The 23,746-nt window shown below is 35.9% G+C and overlaps 1 protein-coding gene across 15 annotated transcripts in view; it reads right to left on the bottom strand.

Moving 5' to 3' along the window:
* The window catches only part of PCDH7 (protocadherin 7), a 434,348-nt gene that overhangs the window by 188,415 nt on the left and 222,187 nt on the right, over positions 1–23,746 (bottom strand). For 3 of the 15 annotated variants that reach the window (XM_070069611.1, XM_070069613.1, XM_070069612.1), the window contains exon 3: positions 9,998–10,093. The exons of the other annotated variants lie outside the window; for them this stretch is intronic. In XM_070069611.1, coding sequence (XP_069925712.1) covers positions 10,005–10,093 — 89 coding nt within the window. In that variant the 3' untranslated portion in view covers positions 9,998–10,004. The remainder of the gene's footprint in view (positions 1–9,997; positions 10,094–23,746) is intronic. 15 annotated transcript variants of the gene reach the window in all.

The raw sequence follows: 23,746 nt of genomic DNA, 5'->3' as shown, positions 1-23,746 counted from the left end.
AAGAGGTTTGTTAAGGAGAATTTTATCACCTAAAATATGTTTCATTTTCTACAGTTATGCTTTATAGCTTCAGAAGTTATGAATTCTCATCTAGATGTGAATGTGTTTCTTTGAGCTATATTATATCCCAAGAAGACTACTGAGTGCACCTCAGAGGCCATATGCAGATCCTGTTTTCTTTGAAATGTATGTGATAGGTTGCTATGTTCACATATCAAGCACATACCCATGGCAAAGAAGGGCCTATCTGCACAGTTAACTATTTGAGACACCTGTAGATCAACCCTTGGTTCTATTTCACCTAGAGCACATTCTTAGTTCCCAGTGTTTCCATTTTACTTGCTTGTCTTGTCATGCAAGAAAAATCTGACTTACTAGTGAAGTAGCCAACTACAAGGGAATTATATTAGCCTCCTTCCTCAGTGGTTAGTCACATGCACATTGTTGTTTGCTCTGTCTGATTTGAATCTACCACTTCCCTTTCCTTCTCCCTAGAAATATCCTCTACCTATCATAATTTAGCATATATTCTCAGTCTCTGAAGCATAATCACAATTTTCTCCAAGTTCAAATGTCACAAACATACTCCAAATGATTCCTGCTTCGTTGCTCACTCATACTAAAGCCAAAACTATTTGGATATTCTCTTCTAGCCTAATATGATCCAGCAGAGTTGGCAGTAAAGTAAATTAATATGTTGGCTGAAACTTACTTCTACACTGATTCCTTCAATAAAACTAGAACTTCAGTATGGAAGAAAATGTCTTATGGATATAAAATAAAAGACCTATAAACCATGCATAATAATATATACCAAAGAAACACAACATATAATTTATTTTTGATAACCAACTTAAAAATAAGAGAAGATTCATTAATAATAGGGTGTTTTCTTGAAAAACATTAAATAATTCATTGCACTCAGGTAAAGCAGTCATTCCTCCCAACCTCACTTTTTGCTCTCATGATAAATTTAGAGATTAGTAAAACTTTAGCATTCTGGCAAAGCTTTCCACTATCCTTACAAAAGTGTCATGATTTCAAAATTAAATATCCACTTCTTTGTAGTTTTAAAAATATTTTCCTCATTCCCAGAACACACTGGCTTATCATGTTGCCATATTCCACAAGGATCACAAAGAATTAAAATTCTGAGAAATATGTATTACTGGTGTCTAAGGACATCTTTTGCCTGTCACTGACCTAATAAGTCACTACAATCAGCTAGTGTAACTGTGTGAACAATTCTCTTCAAGTTGGATGTTCTATTTTTTTTATTTGACATCTGTTGTCCTCATTAGAGTGGACAGGTAGGTTTAAATAATGATAGTTGACTTAGATTAATGTTTATGATTGGAAATCTTTGGTAACATGCTTTAATTTGTTTACTGAAACTTCTGAGGGTGTTGCATTCTGTGGAGTCCAGAACCATAAGATGGTAGTGCTAAGTTCACAATAAATAAACTGATTTTTCAGTTGGAATATATTTTTACTGGTTTCATTCCTAGTGGTACTTGTTAGGTTACAGAAAATGTTTGTAATGTCAAATTTTACAAAGGGATCTCGACCTCCAGGCTCCTCCAGGAGCACAGCAGGGCATGCTACCCAGTGTTTTTCTGCTTCTTCCATACAAAATTGTTTGTTTGCTTTCCTATTTCATCCTGCTGATTCAAGACTAGTAGTGCATCCAAAGATGCAAAACAAAGCATCAACTCACCAAGATCTATACTTTGAAGCAAGCTACTGTAATAAATTTGGTTACTTCAGACTAGGTTTCAGGATGTCAGGATCAGAACTCTCTCATTAATTGAATGACCTTGGAAAAGTTAGTTTTTTCTTAACTGGATTTCAAAATGAGAATTTTCATACTTCTTCCAGGTAAAAGAGTTTATGATTCTCAGAATACTTCGTTTCACACCTTAATAAGGTAAAAACGATCAATTATTAAATTGCTTTTATAAGTCATCGTTGCTATAACATTTATTATGGACTGTTATAATTCAATAGATAAATAGCATTCAAAAAAGGTAGGGAAAGCACTCTGTAGTTAACAATAAAGTGGTGATTCCACAGATGAAAATTAGTCACCGTCTCCTCAGAGGATTAATTTTGGTAAGATATGCATTTATATGCATTAAATAAAAGTTAAAAAAAAATTTTGGTAAGATAACAGCATTCTGCTAGAACACTAAGTACAATGTTGGCTAACAACTAGATGACTTCTGTCAAAAATTTCCCATCACCAATTCCAATGAAATATTTGATAATTATGTCACCAAATCCCAGTACAGAACTGTTGTTATTATTATGTCTGATGCTTATGGAATCACAGACTAATAGCAATGAAATTCATGTAGTCTAACTTGGTATCTTAAAAATTAATTCCTTTAACAATGGCCTTGAGAAATTGTCATGCACCCTAAATTTTAACATCTTCAAAGTGATAGCGATTTCATAACATGGACAAGCTTTTATTGAGCACATCTTATGGTAAAACATTTCATCTTTATGTGAAGGTAATTTTTTCCCATGTAATCTTACTGCCATTTGTACAGCTGCTAAGAATCACAAAGGACATGTCAAATCCTTCATCTCTCTTATGCATTGAGAAGTGCTACAAATATCTCAAGTAGCTGTTCTATCTTCAGCCTGTCTTCCTCAGGAGCACAGAATGCTTTCGTAGATTCACATATTTTTAAGCACAAGAAGCATCTGTATATACATCAAATTAGAAAAATGAAACAGATCAGAATTACAATAATCACCAAAGTTTTTCTTTTGCGATGAGAAGCAATCTCACCATTTATGGAGCAAGTCTACGACATAAAAGGTAGCTGATGAAATGATCCCAGCATTTCATGCCACTGAATTAAAGCAAGGTCTTGGAATCCTTCTCAAGAGATAGTTCCAGGAGAAAAAAGAAGTCAATGAATATTATCACCACAGATATTATACCAGCTAGCTCAGCAGCCCTGTTTCACAGAGGAGGAAATCGTGTCTGAGAGGCTAAATATGGTTTTTGGGTAAGCCTAGAACAAAACTCCAATTCCTAAAACTTCTAATTTTCCATGTTCTGCAGAAAGTCAGAAGTTATTTCTAAGGACAGGCTAGTCCAAATCTCACATTTTAGTTTAATTAGTAAGATCCTAAGAGAAGAGGTAATTAACTCATCTCTCTCGATTTTCACTCCCCTTTTCCTAGGATACTAAGAAGTATTAAATCAGATGTGTTGCACATGGCATATGAGGGTACTTCAAACATTCATGGAAAATAGAATTGAAGATGTTTGTTTCGATACAAAAACATTTGAAATCCATGAATTGTTCTTTATAACCTGCATTTTCCATGAACTTTTTATTTATTTATTTTTTATTTTTTTGATAGGCAGAGTGGACAGTGAGAGAGAGAGACAGAGAGAAAGGTCTTCCTTTGCCGTTGGTTCACCCTCCAATGGCCGCCGCGGCTGGCGCACCGCGCTGATCCGATGGCAGGAGCCAGGTACTTCTCCTGGTCTTCCATGGGGTGCAGGGCCAAGCACTTGGGCCATCCTCCACTGCACTCCCTGGCCACAGCAGAGAGCTGGCCTGGAAGAGGGGCAACCGGGACAGAATATGGTTCCCCGACCGGGACTAGAACCCGGTGTGCTCTGGCGCCGCAAGGCGGAGGATTAGCCTAGTGAGCCGCAGCGCCGGCTTCCATGAACTTTTTAAAGTACCTTCGTACACCTTCAATAGCAGTGATATACAAAGCAGATACAGAATCCTCATTTAAAAGATTGCCTAAGAATCATAAATATAATCAAATACCTAGAGCATTGCTTTAGAAACTGAAGGTCAACAGAGCAAGAGAAGAGGGTGCAAGTATGTGTGCAATTTACAAAGTAACATTTGGTTTTAGAGAGAGAGAATTTATGTAGGCACTGGAGCTTTTCAGGTTATACAGTCAAGCACTATAATTACCATATGGAAGACCTTCATTAATATTATATAGGTTCATAATATATGAAGCACATTTGAAAATGGAAATCTTGGGTAGGGTCAGAGAAAAGGCATGTAGCATAAAAAGTATTCTCTGCCAGAAAATTAATTAAATTCCACAGTGCTAGAAAAATCATATATTTTGTGTGGGCACTCATTGCAAGTCAGATGTGTAGGGCCTCTGAGAGTGCCATAATCCCCTCATAAATAGGACTCACCAAAGGAAGTTGACAGCAATTTGGCCTTGACTGAGAGTTCGCATAGGTGAAGAAGTCACTGTGTAGTAACTTTTATTAGAGAAAGTTCAGATATGACAGCACATGCCTTATGCATCTTTCAATCTTACTTGACAATTTTGCAAATATGAGTTCATATTTGTCAAGGCGACTAATTTGTATTGAGAAAAGTTTTTATTTTGCTTTTTCTCTTGCTCCCATTGACTATTATTCACTTAAAGATATTATATATTTTAATTACATTTTTGTTACTACACAAAGAACAGATATAACTTAGTTGATAGATACAATTCTAAGAATATAATACTTTTCCTTCCTCCCTCCTTCCTTCCTCCCTCTCTTCCTTCCTTCCTCCCTTTTCTTTTTGAGATAACACATTTTCAACCTACTTTATAGTCAAAAGCTTAATGCCCCGCTAAATAAATTGTTCAACAAGTACAAAGTAGAAAGACCACTGTTCAGAGGGAACATAGACTAGGGCTATAAACAATAATCAAATCCAAAGATTGACATTCCACTCATACATTAGTGCTGAATTTGCTAAAATGATGAATGGGCGTCTTAGGTTAAGATTCCTATCTGGCACCCAATTCAAATTAAATATATTCTCAATCAAAAATAAAAAGCCTGAAACCTCTTCTTCAAATGTTTTGATTAATTATTTTATACAAACTTGTATTTATTTTATTTACAGACTATATACCATCCGAGCCACACTTTTTGTTATGTACAAATATGGGTTAAAGCCATATGCAGTTTTAAATTGGATCTCTTTGTCTTCTATTGGTCTTTAAATAGACTTTTAGGTTCTTTAAGCTAATCAGATATAAGATTATAAACTGTAGGAACCCATCTTGAGTTCCTTATTGTATTTTTCATTGAATAAAAACACAAGAATAATCAAAATACTAAATGACCTTGTAACCAAAAATCTATGGCTATAAACACACACACACACACACACACACACACACACATATAAACATATATATAAAAAGAGAGAGAGAGAAAAGCACTATATATCTAGACATTATGGCATCATTCTGTCTCAGTTTAGGACTGTAATACTTTTGTTTGAAAAGGAATAGAAATTATTTTGTGATTCACCATAGAGAAAAACCAGGAGAGATAGATTCAAGTTACAGAATCCAAGATTTGTTTTTCTCAATATAAGCAAAAACAAGAACGTTAAAAATGTCCCCGAGTACAGTGAGCTACCTCTGGATTTTGTTACTGGGATTCCTCAAGTAGAGATAAGCCTTTTAAACAGTGTTGAGGGATGCAAGCACAATCTAAAACCAGATTTGTTGATCACTAATTTCTCTCTCCACTCTTAAATTTCCATGACTAATTCAGCAAACATTTGTTCTATGCTCCAGGCACTCCACATAAGGAAAAATCTATGTTAAATGATCCTTACAGTCACAGAAATAGCAGATTAATGAATTTTATGATTATCCTTGTGGAGAGTGTGGTCAGGAGGGATATTCCGATTTTTATCCTTTTTAAAAAATTATTTATTAAAAGGGAATGGATTTCATGTATTTTACATATGCAGTTTTAAGAACATAATGATATTTCCCACCTTATCTTCCCTCCCTCCCTCATTCCCACCATCCGTCCTCTTTCCTTTCTTACTTTTCTTTTAATTTTTGCAATGAAATAAATTCAATTGACTTTACAATCACAAGTTTAATACTCCACTAAATAAATAGTTCATCAAGCAGTAAGTAGAAAAACCACTGTTACTCAGGTGTATAGACAAGGGCTATAAATAATAATCAAATCTCGAAATATCAATTTTACTACTATACTTTGTTTGTACTCCATAAATTAATTACCATGAATCAGAAAAAAATATATATGATATTTGTCTTTTTGGGACTGACTTATTTCACCAAGCATAATGGTCCCCAGTTGCATCCATTTTGTTGTGCAAGACAGGATGTCATTCTCTTTTATGGCTGAGTAGTATTCCATAGTGTATATATACCACATTTCCTTTACCCAGTCATCAGTTGATGGACATCTGGGTTGATTTCATACCTTAGCTATTGTGAATTCAGCTGCTATAAGCATGCAAGTGCAGATGATTCTTTCATATGCTGATTTCATTTCTTTTGGGTAAATTCCCAGGAGAGGCATAGCTGGATCATATGGAAGATCTATTTTCAGATTTCTGAGGAATCTCCATACTGTCTTCCATAATGGTTCAATTGCATTCTCTAGGCACTGCCTTTTTGTTTCTAAATGCATATTCCACATTAATGCTTCAGCCATGATCTTGCTCTCAAAAGCACTGTTCGTCTCTCTCTCTCTCTCTCACTAACTCTGCCTGTCCAAAAAAAAAAGTTCTTAAAAAATACAATGTACCCAAATCAGCATAGCTTAACCCACTGTTTGTTTCTTTGAAGCCATTTTACCTGAAAGGCTTTTCTAAGAATAAAATGAAATTAACTCATAAATAAAGTTCTTTACTTCACCTGCATTGTTGTTTTTTCCTTCCTAGTTTTATTTTATATTGTGTTTTAAAATCTTTCAGTGTCCATGGTTTTCACTGATATGCTGCTTTCAATGTTTTATTCTTTTACAATTAATCCATGTTTCCCAAATCTTTCTTCTTCTTTTTCTGAATTTTTTCTTCCTCTTTGGTTTGTTCTCTTTTCCTTATTTACTTTTTATTTCTCCATTTTTTTTCTTCCATGGTAAATCAGTACAACTGATTTCTTGATTGGTACATATTTCCTTTTATTTCCTATAATGCAATGTATATTTTTTCTGATTTCCTTTCTTCAAATTTTTAGAAAATTCTGGTAGAATTTTCTGCTTTCTGTATGAGTTATAAATGTTTCTATACTTCTGTTCCTACCATTAAATTTACTAATATTTATGGAATTTGAATGATCAATTCTTTTTCCTGTGGCATTACACTTACTTGGCTTTTAATTAAAATAACGAATTATTTCTTCAGATAAAATAGATTGACGTCTTTAGGAAGGTAATAATGATTAACAGTCATATACAAAGGGGGATAAAAATAGAGTAGAGGGAAGAATGGGAGAAGGGAGCGCTTGTGTTCAGGTGAAAAACATGAATGGCCTTTCCTAAGCATTCACTCCTTCATTCAATCTTTAGTGAGTGACTGTGGACACCGAGCAGTTCATCCAGGAAGACGCAGAACCACTCTCTTGTAATACTCAGACCTGAATCAGAATCCATCAGAACACACTACAATGGGCATATCCCACTCAGTCCTCGCTGAACTTGGCCTCTTTCTACTTCTCCAAACCTCAGTTTTCTTACCTACTAAATATGGAAACTATTTCTCTATGAGGTGAGAATTGTGGTGCCGTAGGGTAAGCTACCACTCGATGCCCCCATCCATACTGAAGTACCTGGAGTTGAGGTCTGCCTCTGCTTGCTGGCTGGGTCGCTTGCTTTCTCTCTTTATTAAAATTTCTTTATTTAAAACACAGAGTTACAAAGAGAGAGGAAGAGAAAGAAATATCTTCCATCTACTGGTTTACTCCCCAAATGGCTACAACAGCTTCTAGCTATTGTGAAGCTAGGAGCCAAGATCTCCGTTCTTGTCTCCCGTGCCCATGATAGGGGCCCAAGCACTTGGGCTGTCATCTGCTTCTTTCACAGGTGCATTAGAAGGAGGGTGAGTCAGCAGCACAGCAGTAAGCATGTTAACCTGCTGTGCCAAAATGCTGTCCCTGCCTCTGCTTTGTTAGCCATCTCCACGCTAAAAATGCTCCTAGGATGCAACCCATGATAGCCAAAATACCTGGGCTCCTGCCACCCAGATGGGAGACCCAGATGGAGTTCCTGGCTCTTGGCTTTGGCCTGGCCTAGTCCTGGCTGTTGCTAGCATTTGGGGAGTGAACCAGCAGATGGAAGATCTCTGACTTTCCTGCTCTGGTTTTCAAAATATAAGTAAATCTTTTTTAAAAAAGAGAGAAGAATGATATGTAAGTCCATATTCCTTTGTGTGGATGGATTAAGAAACTGGAGGTTACGCTTGCTGGCATTGTGCCTGACACACAGTAACCTCTTAGTTCATGCTTGTGGTTGTTATTGTTTTAGGTTTTCCAAACCAGTATGGGTGAAATACTCTTCAGAGGGAGGAACCCAACTATGCAAAGGCATGTGGACATTAAAAATTACACCCTTGAGAAAGAAGTGGAGGCCAGAGCACAGGGTGCATCCAGGTATCCAGTGTAACTGCATAACCTAAAGACTAGAAACATGAGTAGGAGTGGTATCATGAAGGGCAGTCAATGATCAGAGCTTTATCTGATTGGAAGCTACACGTGCGGCCTGACATTCATTTCCTTGCTGGTCTCCTTAAGTATTCCAATACACTTAAGTACAGGGGAGGACTAAATATGATCTTGAATTTTCAGCAAAAGTGCATGTAAATCGAAGTGGTTTCCTTGTTTACACACACAAGTAAGTCTTAACTGTGTAATTATTTAAAAGAATAACACAAATAATATTGCCACATACATGCACGCCCATACAGAAACTCACTATTTTTTTAGACATGCACCAATAGTCTTCCAAGCCCAAAGGAAGCATTTTAATCATACATCTGCAAGAACCTCAAAGAGTCACAACAATGTAATGCACAGCCTAAAACATCCACAAGACAAGCCGCTGCAGGAGCTGGCAGGACCAGTTCTACTAGTGGAAAAGGGAATCAAAAGGCCGGGATTTCCCGGTGATGACTGAGTGATCATGTTTTATGGGTTATGACTCTGGTAGAGTTTAAGCCCTGAGGGACTAGGCTTTCTGAAACTGTAGCATCCTGAATGGAGGATATCTTGGGACTGCTGTACAATACAGCTCCCTCCATCTCCCCAAATACCACCAGCTGAGTTGACAAAAGAAAAGTTTTTCAGAAAGTAATTAGCATGCATTCAGCTCTCACATCTGAATAGCACAGCTTTGTAGGGTATTTAGATTTATTTGAACTGGCTTATACCTAATTTTCTATGACCAGATGAGTAAGTATTATAATTAATGTGCATGCAATTTTGTGCAATGCTTTTGAAAATGCAAATGTCATAATAATTGAATTTTGAATTAAAATTCACAAAATATTATCATTTTACAATTTTCAAAGGTATTTTATATTTGTAGAATGTTGAAAGTGGCATAATTATATAGAAAAATTCCAATCCTTGTCTATATAATTGTTTGAGGCACTAGATAGTTCCATTCTTGGAGACTCGTTATCTTTGGTTCTTCAGTTATCTTTACATTAAAAAAATGTACACCAAGTGCAGGCACTGTGGCATGGCAGGTTAAGCTGCAGTGCCAGTATACATATGGGTGGCCCACTCCAGTCCTGGCTGCTCTACTTCCTGCTGATGTGCATGGGAAGGCAGCAGAGAATGGCCCAGGGTCTTGAGCTCCATACCCATTTGGGAGACCTGGATGGAGCTCCTGGCTCTTGGCTTTGGCCTGGCCCAGCCCTGACCATTGCAGTCATTGAATCAGCAGATGGAAGACTTCTCTCTCTCTCTCTCTCTCTCTCTGACTCTACCTCTCTCTCTGTATTTTAAATGAATAAATAAATCTAAAAAAAAAGTACAACTATTCAGAAAATTTCGATATGCATAGCAAACTGAAATATGTAAACTCAGTTAAACAATTCTTCCATACCAGTAGGCTCCATGTAGTATATTAACGTATCTGCTAACCGTGAAAAAGAGACACTACTGATGGAGAAGGCAGTCGAGGGGCAGCTGCACTCTTCCATGAGAACCACCGTACCTGTTTATTAATGGAGAGGCCTTAACAGCACTCTTCTTCCATGCGTCTTGCCATGAGGAAAGGGGAGGAAGGGAAAGGTAGTGATGGCAGCAACACCTGGGGAAGGGAGATGGGGAAATAGGTAAAGGGAAAATCAGTAGCCCCTACACAGTGGTGTCCATCCATAGACCTTGCCAATAAAACAACTTGCAAAAACCTTGAGAATTTTTTCTTTCTGTTAGAAAATATAGATAGATTTAAAAGGTAATCTAAACCAATTAGTATTTTGAAAGGTATTAATGCAAATGGTTTCACAACTATAATCCTCCAAATCCAGGGACACAGTGGGTTGCTACACGTTATCTCTCATTTTTAAACTAAACAAGGTAACTTACAGTAGGGCATTCATTAACAGGCATCAAATATTTTTTAAAGAAAAGTTTTAAGAAAAAGATATAGGATAAAACTAATGTCTCATATGAATGTGATTTTTTCCATCACACAGTAGGACATCACTCTACCTCTACCTGGTTGCTGTATAACAGGCTGGCAATTCATCTTCTTTTTCACATTCTCTTAAGAATACGTAGTATTGATGTCAAACAACTTCAATGTATAAACTTAGTATAAGGGAATAAAATTTAGTGGAATCCATATACACTGCAGGAGATCAAGCTAACAAACCTTGTAAAATGTTCATGTTTTACTTATATTTTTGTAGTCATGGTTTAATATGGGTTATATGTAATTTTAATAAGTAAATATAGAATTTAAGAAAAAAGTGAAATGAAAATATTTAATAAAGAGTTTATAATATAAACTATTTGAATTTTAATAATGATTGTCTTAATTTTAATATAGGAGCAAACATGGCTACAGATCTTATATTTGTCTTTAAGAAATTAACTTTCTATGCTTATATTTAATTATTATATATATATATATATAAGAAATGTTTCTTGAAGACTCTTTACTTGGTAAATCTTTGTAAGTGGTAGATATTAATTTTTTAAATGTATATTTTATGAAGAAAGGTTTCAAATATGAAAAGTAGGAGAAAATTATTTTCCTTTGTGAAAAAAGAAATTGATACATCACACAAACATGTCTCTTAGTGTGTTAGCTATTGAAGAGCTGAGGCATTGTTGACTCTTTCTCTAAAGACAGGGATTTTTGTGAATACATGTTTGCATTCTTGTTTCTCAATGTGATTCTAACCTTTAATCCCAGTGTTTTAGGAAAGCAGCTATCACAAAGATGTTTGGGTTTTGGAGCATGATAATCCTTTTGGTCTTGCTTTAATCCTGTTTAGATAGTGTGTCTCAAAATCTTCCAATTTCTTAACTCTGGTCTTTGACATATCACTTACTGTTAGACAACATATTTAAAATAATATGACCCACCTAATGCTTAGGCAACAGAATTAGTCAGTCCTTGAATTGAGAAACTTGGAAATTAATTGGTTAGCATAAGAGATTAGCATCAAAGAATTCTGAAGGCATATGTGGTATCTAGGCCTGTTGAGTTAAAAGAAACAACTCAAAGAAATAATCACAAATTTTTTTCTGATATATTTGCACATGTTCTTTTTGTAGCTTTGCTTTGGGTCTCATAAATTCTTACATTTTTATATGTCATTTAAAATATTAATGTATATCATATTTAATATCTTTAATGTTTGAATCTCTCTCAAAAATTATAACCTACATATTTCAGTGATATAAATTATTTAAAAATTAAACTTAATTACTCACACATTTAAATAAATTCCTGAGTGATTATTTTGGGATCAGCATTTTGTCTCTGGAAGAATCAAATGTGGGAATGTTACAAGCCAAAAAAAAAAAAAAAAAAAAAAAGTAGAATCCACATGCTCTTAATTTGTGGCCAGATACTTGCTTCTAGCATGAAATGTAGCAGCTTTTGCATGTAGGTTCCTAATACACTAAAGCTTTTATAGAAAGCAAATTCTTTCTTTGGCCTTAGGAAGTATATATTATTATGGTACAATATATTTAGAAATTAGCATTGCTTTGTGAGAGATACAAAAGTAACCGAAGTTATACTTACAATAAATCTTGAAAAGTACATATGTACACACAAAACACAGAGGAAGACTACTGGAATAATTTATCAAGATGCAGTAAATAAATGATTTTATATAGAGATGAGTTTATCAATAACAAAGCATAAAACAAATAACCCAACAGATTAAGCTTTAATTTTAGCCAAGAACTGACAGTGTGCAGAATAGAACTTAATGGAATGAAAGAAAAGATGTAGATTTGAAAGGTCCCTGATAGTCATGAGGTGTTTGTTAGGAAATTGCCTATGGATAATGGTATGAACTAGGTTTTCATCTGGTGACAATTAAAAAGGGAAAATGGGCTCTATGATCCATGAAGATAAGTAGATAGAGAGATTGTTTCTGATTTATTATTGAGTAGCATGGACAATAGAGTTTGTTTTTCCAGAAGCTTTGGAATTCTCTCTCACCAAACACTAACACTAGAATAGAGAATACTACATGTCAGCCCATTATAAAGTCTATCTCTTCTAGTTTCTGCTTTTGGAACAAATGTATGGCCATGATTGAACCACTGATGTTAAGATACTGAAAGAGAGTGTTGTAGGCTTCATTATAAAGGCAAAGCAGGTGGATGCAAAAACTAGGGCTAAACACAGAGGTAGTTGGGAGTCAATACTGAAGAGATCATGTAACTGAAATTTACTAACCAGAGGGACACTGAACTCCTTCTGAAAGCCTCCATAGGATATGAACAAAAGCATGGAAGAAAGAAACAGAAGTTGACACATCCTGAGGCAGTGTGGCCAGAGGAAGGTTTTTATAAGTCAAGTTGGTTCAAAAAGGGTGGATCCCATGGTGAGAGGAACAACAGAACCTGTGGTTAATATATAGCAGAGACACTGAATTAAATACTATTGGGAGATTAATTAGGCAGTGGAACCACTGTTCTCTGCTTACTGTCTTTCAACCATTGCCAAAACCTGTAGTGTCTGGTATGAGGCCATGTGAGAAAAGGCATAAACATTCCTGATAGCCGGACTCTGTTCCTTATCCTATCAGTGAGGCCCATCTGAAAAGTCAATGTTCTCTAACAACTGGAAAACAGATTCCTTGAGCTCCAGTTCTGACTAACACTTACCCCACCACCACTCTCCTGATCTGTCACATTCACTCCAGTATGTTCCCTTGGGCAGGTCATGCTTCAGTTCATGAGACATTTCTGATTTCCTCTCATTCTCCTTCCTGCTATTTTCCTATCCAGTGACTGGAAAATTTTCCAAAAGGAGATTTTAATAATTATAATGCTAGTGTTGACAGTGTCGTAAAGGGGGCTGGAGTGTGGAGAGGCCTGCTTGGCTATTAGCATAAACAGTGAGTGGTATGCTAGGGTAGACAGCAGAAGTAGCAACAGGGCCAGGGATTCTGAAAACCTTTGCAGAGGAAGGGATGTCACAGGGTCCTGCAGGACTCAGGAAACTGCTCCACCACAGATGTGGAATTTCTTGATTCACTTTGTGTTCTCAAGGCACAGTGTCTTTAAGATATAAAATACGTCATGCTATAGTCCCTGGATGAGGTTATCAATCAAGACTTAACTACTGAGACACAGGAAAAGAAAGAAATTAAAAATACATCTGGGGACCATCACTGTATTGTAGTAGGCTAAGTCTCTGCCTATCATGTCAGCATCCCATATGGGCACCAGTTCGTGTCTTGGCTGATCCAGCTCTGATGCTATGCCCTGTGAAAGCAGTGGAAGATGGCCCAAGAACTTGGGCCCCTGCACCCAAGTAGGAGGCCCAGGGGAAGCTCTTGGCTCGTAGCTCAGGATCGGCTGAACTCTGGTTGTTGTGTTATGACCATTTGGGCAGTGAACCAGCAAATGGAAGACCATTCTCTTGCCTCTCCTTCTCTTTATCTGTAACTCTATCATTCAAATAAATTTTAAAAACAAATAAATAAAAATGAAAATACATGTGAAAATATTGTGTAGGCACCACCTGAACCTTTTTTGAAATAAATAAGAATTGGAGCTATTTAAGATAAATGTATTTTGCTCTTTTTAGTAAATGTTAATGGTATTTCAAGTATCATGTAATATTTACTGTATTTTTGAAATTCAAAATAAATATTGATTCTTTAATAATGTTATAAATGGTTTTGAAAAAATCTGTAAAAATTCATCACATGCTGACACAAATAATTTTACAAAAAATTTCCAATTTTTTTTAAAGTGAGGTGAGAACATTGTTTCACACTTTTGCACATCACTGTGATGGTCAACTTACTAATAAGGAGTGGGATTCCCTACCTGCTCTGTATTCCATGTGTTACAATGTTCATGTAGCCCCTGGAAAATTCCATTGCACACATGTGAGAAAATAAGAATTGAAAGGGTAAATGATATTCCAGTGTTATCATGAAAATCATTTTGGGTCCTGGAGGTTTGCACCCATACTTTGAGAACTGCTAGCTCATCTTCAGTACTTAACTGAATTAAAAAGTAATCCGGCCTCATGGGGGCCACATTCTTGCCAGGGGGAATGATAGATTTTTTAATGACATAATGTGATATATGCTAAAGTGCTCCACAAAACAGGTAATGCTTACAGGAGACCTTCAAGGAAAAGTTGGCCAGCAGAAAAGAGACGTAGGTGGAAAAGGTTGATTGTTTATTCCATAGAAAGAAGGACATGCCTGGATACTGAATGATGCAATGGAAGAAGCATAAATCTGCTCTCTTGGACAGATTTTGTTCAAATTTCATCTTGGCCACTCACTATTAGCATGATGTGGAGCGAGACATATAAGGGCTTTGCATCTCAGTTTACTCACTTATGAAATAATAACACATATGAAGAATGTAATCAGGATTACATGAGATGAAATATGGGAAGTATCTTCACATGGGCAGTTAATTAGAACATCCAATAATATATTGCTTCATGTTGCATATTTAAAGAGAGTTATTTGGTTACATGCTGACAGTTTAAATTAGAATGAGGTGATGGAGAGAATGGAATGGGCAGCAATGAAGCAGGATTGATATGGAGGTTCAGTATGTTTATGAGTGATCTATAAAAACAGACATATGTGGTAACATGAAATCAACTACATTGCAAACTGAAAGAGAATCACTTCTTATGCAGACCTTAGCTGGCTCTTCATTAAAAATAGAACGAAATGTGTAAGAATAATCTGGATGGCAAAAACCTTACTTGAGATAGAAACTTAACCAAACTCTTCCATAGGACTTATGAATGTGACTTTCAAATAACTGCCTTTAAAAAAAAAAAAAAGAAAAAGAAAACCTTGATTTATTTGAAAATCAGAGTTAACAGAAAGGGAGAGACAGAGAGAGAGGTCATCCATCAGCTGGTTTACTCCCCAGTTGGCCACAACGACCAAGGCTAGGCCAGGCCAAAGCCAGGAGCTTCATCTGAGTCTCCTATGTGGGTGCAGGGGCCCAAGTATTTGGGCCACCTTCCACTGTTTTCCCAGAAGCATAGGCAGGGATCTGGATCAGAAATGGAGCAGCTGGGACTCAAACCAGTGCCCATATGGGTTGCTAGTGATGCAAGTGGTGGCTGTACGCACTGATCTACAGCACCAGCCTCTCAAATAATCATGTTAGCAGCTGGAATATAATATTAGATGGTTTTATCTCCAATTTCCTGGTATCATGAATGAGTGCATGTATGTGAGGGAAGGTTATATTCAACACGTGGTGATAATTATCTGGATTACATTTCGACTTTAAACACTAAGACAAAATATCCCTATTCTATCATCTATTCCTAGAACCTAATTTGTTTAAAGGTTCTTCGCTGAGACATCTCTTGTCTTGCAACTTTTCTTGTCACCTTCCTCTTCCTAGTATCAACTACCATTTCTAATTTTGCCAAGTCAAACAACAGTTGTCAATTGTGAGTCAATGTAGCCACATACATGTAATAAATCTACTCACAATTGGAAAACATTCTTTTGTCAAAAATGCTTCAGTCTTGAATAAGATTAGCAGAAGCTAAGCAAAACCATTTTGAGTTTACTCAAACAAAAATAAAACAAAATGGATGGTTTCCTTCGTAAAGTAGAAATAACTCCACTTTGCACTGTTATTTATAATTTTAAACCTCAAGGAATGATTATTCATAGATATGTGGAATGGGAGGAAAGTAAAACAGTCTGTTCACCCTCTCCTTCACTTTAAATACTTTGCACACTGTTCCTAGTTAATGTATTTTAATTTATTTTTAAAATACAAGTTGTTCTTTGACTATAAAGCATCTCAGACAGTTACAAAAACTTTCTTAAGCATTATTTTCTCCTCAACATATTCATGTACCACCAAACAGAGAAGCAGCATGCTCTACTTGAAATTCAGTTAATAAAGGAGAGTACCTTTTTTAATATTGTCATTTAAATTACATGAACTAAAATGCCAACTTTGGGCAATGCTATTCCCTCAAAGCATGTATCTTATTTCATTACATATGTATGTATTCCTAATGTTTTATTTTGAGCCTATAAAATATGGTATACTCTTGAGCAATCTGACAGATGATAAAACTGCATGGGAGCGGTACATGTGCTCATGTTTTCATACTTCTGCATAATTGCTGATTTCTTTTTATTTCAATCAGCTGTCTAAATTGGTTAACTATCATCAAATTTAATAAACAGCATATGGACCTACTAATGTATTTGAAGGACCTGTTCTTTGTTTTCTTTCCCCTCATATATATGCTCTTTTATTTTTCAGTTAAGGAATACATTTCCTGGGTGATGGGAATTTGAAATTAAGCCACATGCCACATGGATTTCATTTTTAAAACAATAGCTACATTTATTTTAAGAACACTGTAAAAAAAGAAATGAAATTTTGTCTCAGTATTCTCCATTTGTCTGTAATGCACAAAGTATTTTGTTTGTATTCTGCTAGTGCATAGTTTTTCTATTTACAGAAAATATGTAATTTTATAAAATCATATATTGTGTGGCTACATATTTATGGCTGTTCTAAATGCTCAACAAGCGTATCAGTTAATGAGAGTTCATTATAAAAAAGGTTCTAAAATAATATTTTTTTAAATTGAAAATTTACTGAACAGATAGACTGAATTTCTCAACAGTTTGAATCAAAATTAATTCAGAAAATGTGAGGATAAAAACTTCTTAAAATTTTAAGATGAGAAAATAGAGTCTTTACAATGACCAATTTTAAGGAAAAATTTATTTGAGAGGCAGAGAGAGTGAAAGTGAGAGTGAGAGCAAGAGTGAGGGCATGAGAGAGAGAACCCCCTGCTTCCATACAATAGTTCACTCCCCAAATGCCCACAGAAACTGCAAGTGGGAACTCAAACCAGGTCTGCTACTTGAGCCATCACCATTGTCTCCCAGGGTCTGTATTTGCAGGAAGCTGGAGTTAGTAGTAGGAGCTAGGAGTCTAACCAATGTAGTCTGATGTGAGACTCAGGTCTCTTTAGCTGGTATCCTAACTGCTAAGCCAAATGCTCACTCCAGGAGACTAAAAATTTTTGAAGCCTAATTCCTGGGAGACAAGGAAAGAAACCAAACATATTTCACCCTGAGTCCCTCTTGCCTGCCACACCGATACTTTTTCACTCTGGCTTGTGTTCATTAACCTTGACCTATTTTTCCCCTAACTTGAATCCAATTAAACTTCCTTCTCTTAACTGCCCCCTCCATTTCTTGCCAATAAAATAAATGGATAAGGAAATCCATTAAAAGTACATGGATTATTATCTTCTCTGTAAGAGCAAGTGCTTCTGAAATAAATGCTTATTCTAAATTTTCCTGCATCAAATTTAGATTTGCATAGTCCCTGCATGATTAGAAACGCCAAAGGCACAATTCTAGAGTGGTTCCTGCTTTAGAGATTTCCTATTACAGCAGCATCCCATTTTTACTATGCATTACTGCAATATTCTCCAGTGTGTATATTAGATAGCTTTATACAGACGGTCATGTTCCTACAAGCCATAAATTTAACAAATCATCAGATATATAACATTCATTCTCACATTTACATTACCAAGTATTTTATGGAGCAATTTTCTTAGTCATGGCAGTGAGACTGTTCAATGATATAAATAAATAAATAAAGAGTATTTCAACATAAAATCCTTAACTCTGAAGGAAAATAACTATGCCGAAGTCTCACAAGAATACAATTCACTATTAAAGAGAATTCAGTTATCAATAGGGTCTATCTTGGACTGCATCCACGACAGTTTATGACTCGTAGTATCAGGAGGACTTTATTATAGCAAGCATTACAGAAGCCAAGGGCAGAGTTATGGCTAGCTTCCAGTGCTGAGAGAAAGCACATGAGAGTCCTAATATACCACAATACTGAAATGACTGTTATAAATAACTGGTACATTTACATCAGATTATCATAGATTTTCAACAGAAACTTGAAATACCAACCCTGTGTCAGTCACAGGGCACAGAGTTTCTTGTCAAAACCTGTTGTGGATTAACCGTGCCATATCTAAGTGCTGTCAGGGATTTTAAGGCTTGTATTGAAAGACAAAAATCCCTTGTAAGGAAAACCAGAGCTCTGGGTGTAAAGGATATTTTGAAACGAGGGACAATCAGAGCAGGTCAGTGAAATAACCTGAACCCATATTTTAAAATGCCGTAAAATAGGTTAATATATTTCTAAGTCTATATTCTAAAAATGTAAATATCTTCCTTATTCCTGAAGGAAAATATGCATTAGAAGGCATTAGAAAATGACAGCTGTAAGTTAGATTTTCAGTGTTGTAATTAAAAGATTATGTTAAATGCCAGATTGGTGTGTTGAGTAATCAGAGAAAATAATCCATGTTTTAAAAGATATGTGGTACAAATTTTGCCTTTGCAATTTAATGAAGCTTACTCTAATATTGGAACTATTATTTTTACAATATAAAAATCTCAAGATGATGGAAGACTATCAGGTTTGCAATGCTTAGAAACTATTGTCTGTAGTTCAATAGAAAATTATTTCCAAATAAAATCTTTCTGAAAGCATAATTTACTACTCAAATTATTTCCAACATTTACTCTGACCCACTTGGCCCACAAGGCTGAGATGCACACATATCTCTCTTTCTCTGTGTGTGTGTGCTTTCCAAGTAAGCAAGGCCAAGTCCTCCTAAAGTTTGCTCATAAATTTAAGAAGGAAAATCCAAAATATACAGTAACCATGGGGTCAAATTCCCTTTATATTGGTCCATAAGCCAATTGTTTAGGAATGCACATCAGGTACAAGCAGATAGTTCATAAAGTCCAATCAATAAGGAGACTAGCTAAATGAAGTGCAAAAAATATTAAAATGGATCCTTTAGCTCTTGGGAATCAATGGCAGTAACCTTCATTTAGAAAGAATGTGTGTCTGGGCCATAATGCGTAGCAATATTTCTCCAGCTGCTAAAATGAAAAGAGCTCAGAGGCAGACATCTCCCCGTGTAGCTATATTACGTTTTCTGTTCTCTTTCCCCCGTTGAGGCAAGGGGACTGCCCTAACCACTTCAGAAACGGCCTGCCTTCTCAGCAAGGAAAAGAGAGCTGCACACTGATGTTAAGATATATATAAGTCACAAAAGAGCAGCAGGGGTAGATTTGGGCTGAGAGAGGCGCTTGATGACTAGGTCAATTATTAGCAAACTAAATATTCTGGCATCTCAGTGGAAACAGGTATTTTCACTGAATGTTACTTTGAATTATGCATCATCTTTTCTGTACGTGTGTTCCTAAATACATGATATGACTGCATATGTCAAACTAAAAAGCCCACAATGTTCCTATTTTGGAACCCCCAAAATAATCAGTATCGTAAATGCTAACTCTAATTAAGTCATCAATCCACTTTTGCAAGGAATGTCTTCTCTACCAAGTTATCTAATAACATATAATTCTTGAGATTAAGAAAATTGAGAAATTAGTTTGTACACATGATATCTATTTCATTTAGCATCATATTTCTGCTGCTCATTTCAAAATTATTTTCCACGTTTAAAATTACTTGCTTTATTTCAGGAAGCCTCTTCTGCTTAAACAAGTTTGAGCAGGCTCAATAATTCGGATCAATTGGTAGGCATAATTAAACTAAATATTCCCTATGGAAGTAAAGGATCTTATGCCGTAGTTAAAAATTTTGTGCTCAACTCTTGAAATAGCTAATATATGCTCCAATTTAATTATATATTATAAGCATCATATTATTTTTAATTACTATTATTTATTTGAAAGGAAGAGTAATAGAGAACGAGGGAGAGACAGGGAGAGAAAAAGTGAGCAAGAGAGAGTGAGAGAGAGAGAGATCTTCTATCTGCTGGTTCACCCTAGAAATGGGTACAATGGCCAGGATTGGGTCAGGCAGAAGACAGGAGTCAGGAATTCAATCCAGATATAGGGTGGCAAGGTCTCAGGTACTGTGGTCATCATCTGCTTCTCTGCCAAGTGCATTAACTGGGAAGTGGATAGGAAGTGGAGTAGCTAGGACTTGAACAAGAATTTTGATATGAGATTCAGGTGTCCCAAGTAGTGGCTCAACATACTGCACCATGACTCCAGACCCCAACATCATATTATTTAAAATTAATATGGGTAGGGAGCTGGTGCTGTGGTATAGCAGGTAAAGCCACCGCCTGAAGTGCTGGCATCCCATATGGGTACTGGTTCGAGTCCTGGCTGCTCTACTTCTGATCCTGCTCTCTTCTATGGCCTAGGAAAGCAGTAGAGGATGGCCCAAGTTCTTGGGCCCTTGAACTCATGTGGGAGACCCAGATGAAGCTCCTGGCTTTGGCCTGGCCCAGCCCTGGTTGTTGAGGCCATCTGGAGAGTGAACCAGCAGATGGAAGACTTCTCTCCCTTTCTCTGCCTCTGCCTCTCTGTGATTTTCTTAGCTTTTCAAATAAATAAATTTTTTAAAAAAATATATGGTTAGAAGTTTTGAAGTCAATGATATGGACATGGAAACATTTTCCTATACTTATTCGACAGAAAGAAAAATTTGAAAGGAAAATGTTAAAGGACTAACTATTTTGAAAATTTCAGCATTACTAAAACAATATTAAAAGTATTGAATAAACTGCTCAAAAATTTGCTCGAGCAAATGAAAACAAAAGCTATTAACTTCTCATTATTTGTGATTTTAATACCTTGTTTTTTCACTTATAATTTCAGAAAAACAATTCACATCAATATTACAATTTTGATCAGTTCTTGACCATGAAACAAAATATGGCTTAACACAAAGGAACAAAAATGTGTTGTGTTTGTTAAAACACATATAGAAGAGGAATTCCCTGAAAAGTAGGTAGGACATGTATTATTGCTTGCCTTAGACAATGAAACAATAAGAAAATAAGTGATCTTCTCAAAAATACATAATAAATTAATGATTTCCATTAAATATAAAATAAAAGCTATTTTTCCTATTCAAATGTGTTTACTTTGTTTGATAAGCACAGAGGGAGTGGTGGTGGAGAAGAAACAGAGAGTGCTCCTATCCACTGGTTCACTTCCCAAATACCTACATTGGCTCAGACTGTCTCAGGCGATAGCCAGGAGCACAGAATTCAGTCCAGGTCTCCTCTATGAGTGTCAGGGACCCAACTTCCTGAGCCATCACCACTGCCTCCCAAGGTGCACAAAGCAGAAAGCTGGGATGTGGAGTAAAGAGCCAGAACTCCATCCCAGACACTTCGGTATGGAATGTTGGCATCTAAACCTGAATCTTTACTACCAGACCAAATCTCTACCCCTCAAATGTGTTTTTAAAATAGAAGTAAATATAATTGCTTCAATAGGTTATCATGATTTTTGAGTGCAAGAATACATATACAGCCCAGTGGAGCTAACAGCAGCAAAACACTCAAATAATAACAGCTACCATGTGTTGAACACTTAGCATTTGCAGACATTATCCACAATTTTACATATCTTTCAGTTTCATTATCTATAAAATGCAAGTAGTATTGCCTTTCTTGGAGGAACTGCATAAAGCAAATGAATTCTGCAGAATATCCAAGTAAATACTTATATATTAAATGAATATTAATTAAATTTTCTGTATGCTTCTTATCTCATTTTTAGATGTTGAACAAGGACACCGCTTCATCATTCTAGTAAACATATTTGATGGATCGATGATTAATTTTATGTTGCTCTTTGCTGGTGATTTTCTGTGTGTGTACATACGAGAAGGAGTGAATACAATTCTAATTCCTTTGCTTCTGACATGAGAGACATTTGGTGGTGATTTACTCCCTTTAGATCACGTCAGCCCCTTTCTGCTTGAATTGTGTTGTAATTGGGTGTTTTGCACTGTGCTCTGAAAATTATCTCAAATTCCCCATAAAAGTTGATTTCTACATTTATGAATGTATTTGGCTAAATTAACAGTTTAACTGGAGATATGAATAAGTGTTATGAATGGGTGCTTAATTGGTAGATTCTATCCACACTGTTGTTGGTGAGAATCTTTACAAGGCTTTGCTGATTGCTCTGAATATTTGAGAGTTGTCTGTAATCTGAGCCTTTTAGAAAATACTCTGCAACTGGGCACTGAATGATCTTTAATAATTATTTGATGAGCATCTCTGTGAGTTCCTGGTTTCTGTTATTTACCAAATTCCTGAACAACAAATCCAGGAAAATATATGCGGTCCTCTTAAAGACTGAAGTCATTTAGCTGTCAGAAAATGAATGTGACATTATTAATGGATTTTCTTTCTCCATGGTTTTCACAGAATTATATTTGTTATAAATATTGGAACTCGGTCTTAGAAGCTAGAGATCCACGTACTTCAGAATTGGAAATTAAAAGGGGATTTCTAAAGGGCCAAGAAAAGTTCATCTTTATTTTTCAACATAAATGAGGCCAGTGAACATTTCTTCAGGTAAGAAAATAATCACAAATTTAATAAATATTATGAATGTTTTAAGTCTAATTTCATGTGGAAAAAAAACATCAAGTTAAATGTAAAATCACAAAAAATTTGGAAGTATTGCATCTATAAATAGCAGAATGTAGTGAAGCAATAATTAGGCAATTTTAATGCTAAAGTCACAAAATATGCTTATATATAACTGCCTATAACACTTTGAGGTAGATAAATCAGTAATTATTATAATTTATTATCTATATGAGGGAGATATTCCAGAAAATGGGATAGAGTTTGAACTAGAACCCAAGATATCTCTGACTAATTCTTTGCAACATACATGATATGTATTTGAACAGAGTTGAATTAAGTTAGAGTTGAAAAAGGACTTTTTATTTATTTATTTGAATGACAGAGAGACAGGGAGAAAGAGATAGAGGGAGATCTAGAAACTGGTTCACTTCTCAAATGCTGGCACTATCCATATTTGGACCAGCCTAAGGAAGAAGCCAGGAACTCAGTCTTGGCTTCCCATGTCTGTGGCAGGGATCCAACTGCTTGATCCATCACCTGCTGTTTCACAGGGGCACAGTATCAGGAAGGGAATTGGGAGTGGAGCATGGACTTGAATCCTTGCACTTCAATACAAGATGCAGTTGACCCATGCAGCATCTTAACCACTGTGCCGAACACACAGTCCAAGGAGGACTTTTTTAAGGCTGAAAATTTATGGAAAATATTCTTCTAGATGGCATTCTGCAGGAAAAGAGAAACTTGATAATCTGAAATGATTTAATATAATGACATTTGGTAGAGAAGATGAATTATTAAATTCCCAAA

Source organism: Oryctolagus cuniculus, chromosome 2 (assembly GCF_964237555.1).
Source record: "Oryctolagus cuniculus chromosome 2, mOryCun1.1, whole genome shotgun sequence".
Lineage (NCBI taxonomy): Eukaryota > Metazoa > Chordata > Mammalia > Lagomorpha > Leporidae > Oryctolagus > Oryctolagus cuniculus.
Note: the sequence above shows the minus strand (reverse complement) of the source record. Positions and strands in the feature narration are given on the sequence as shown.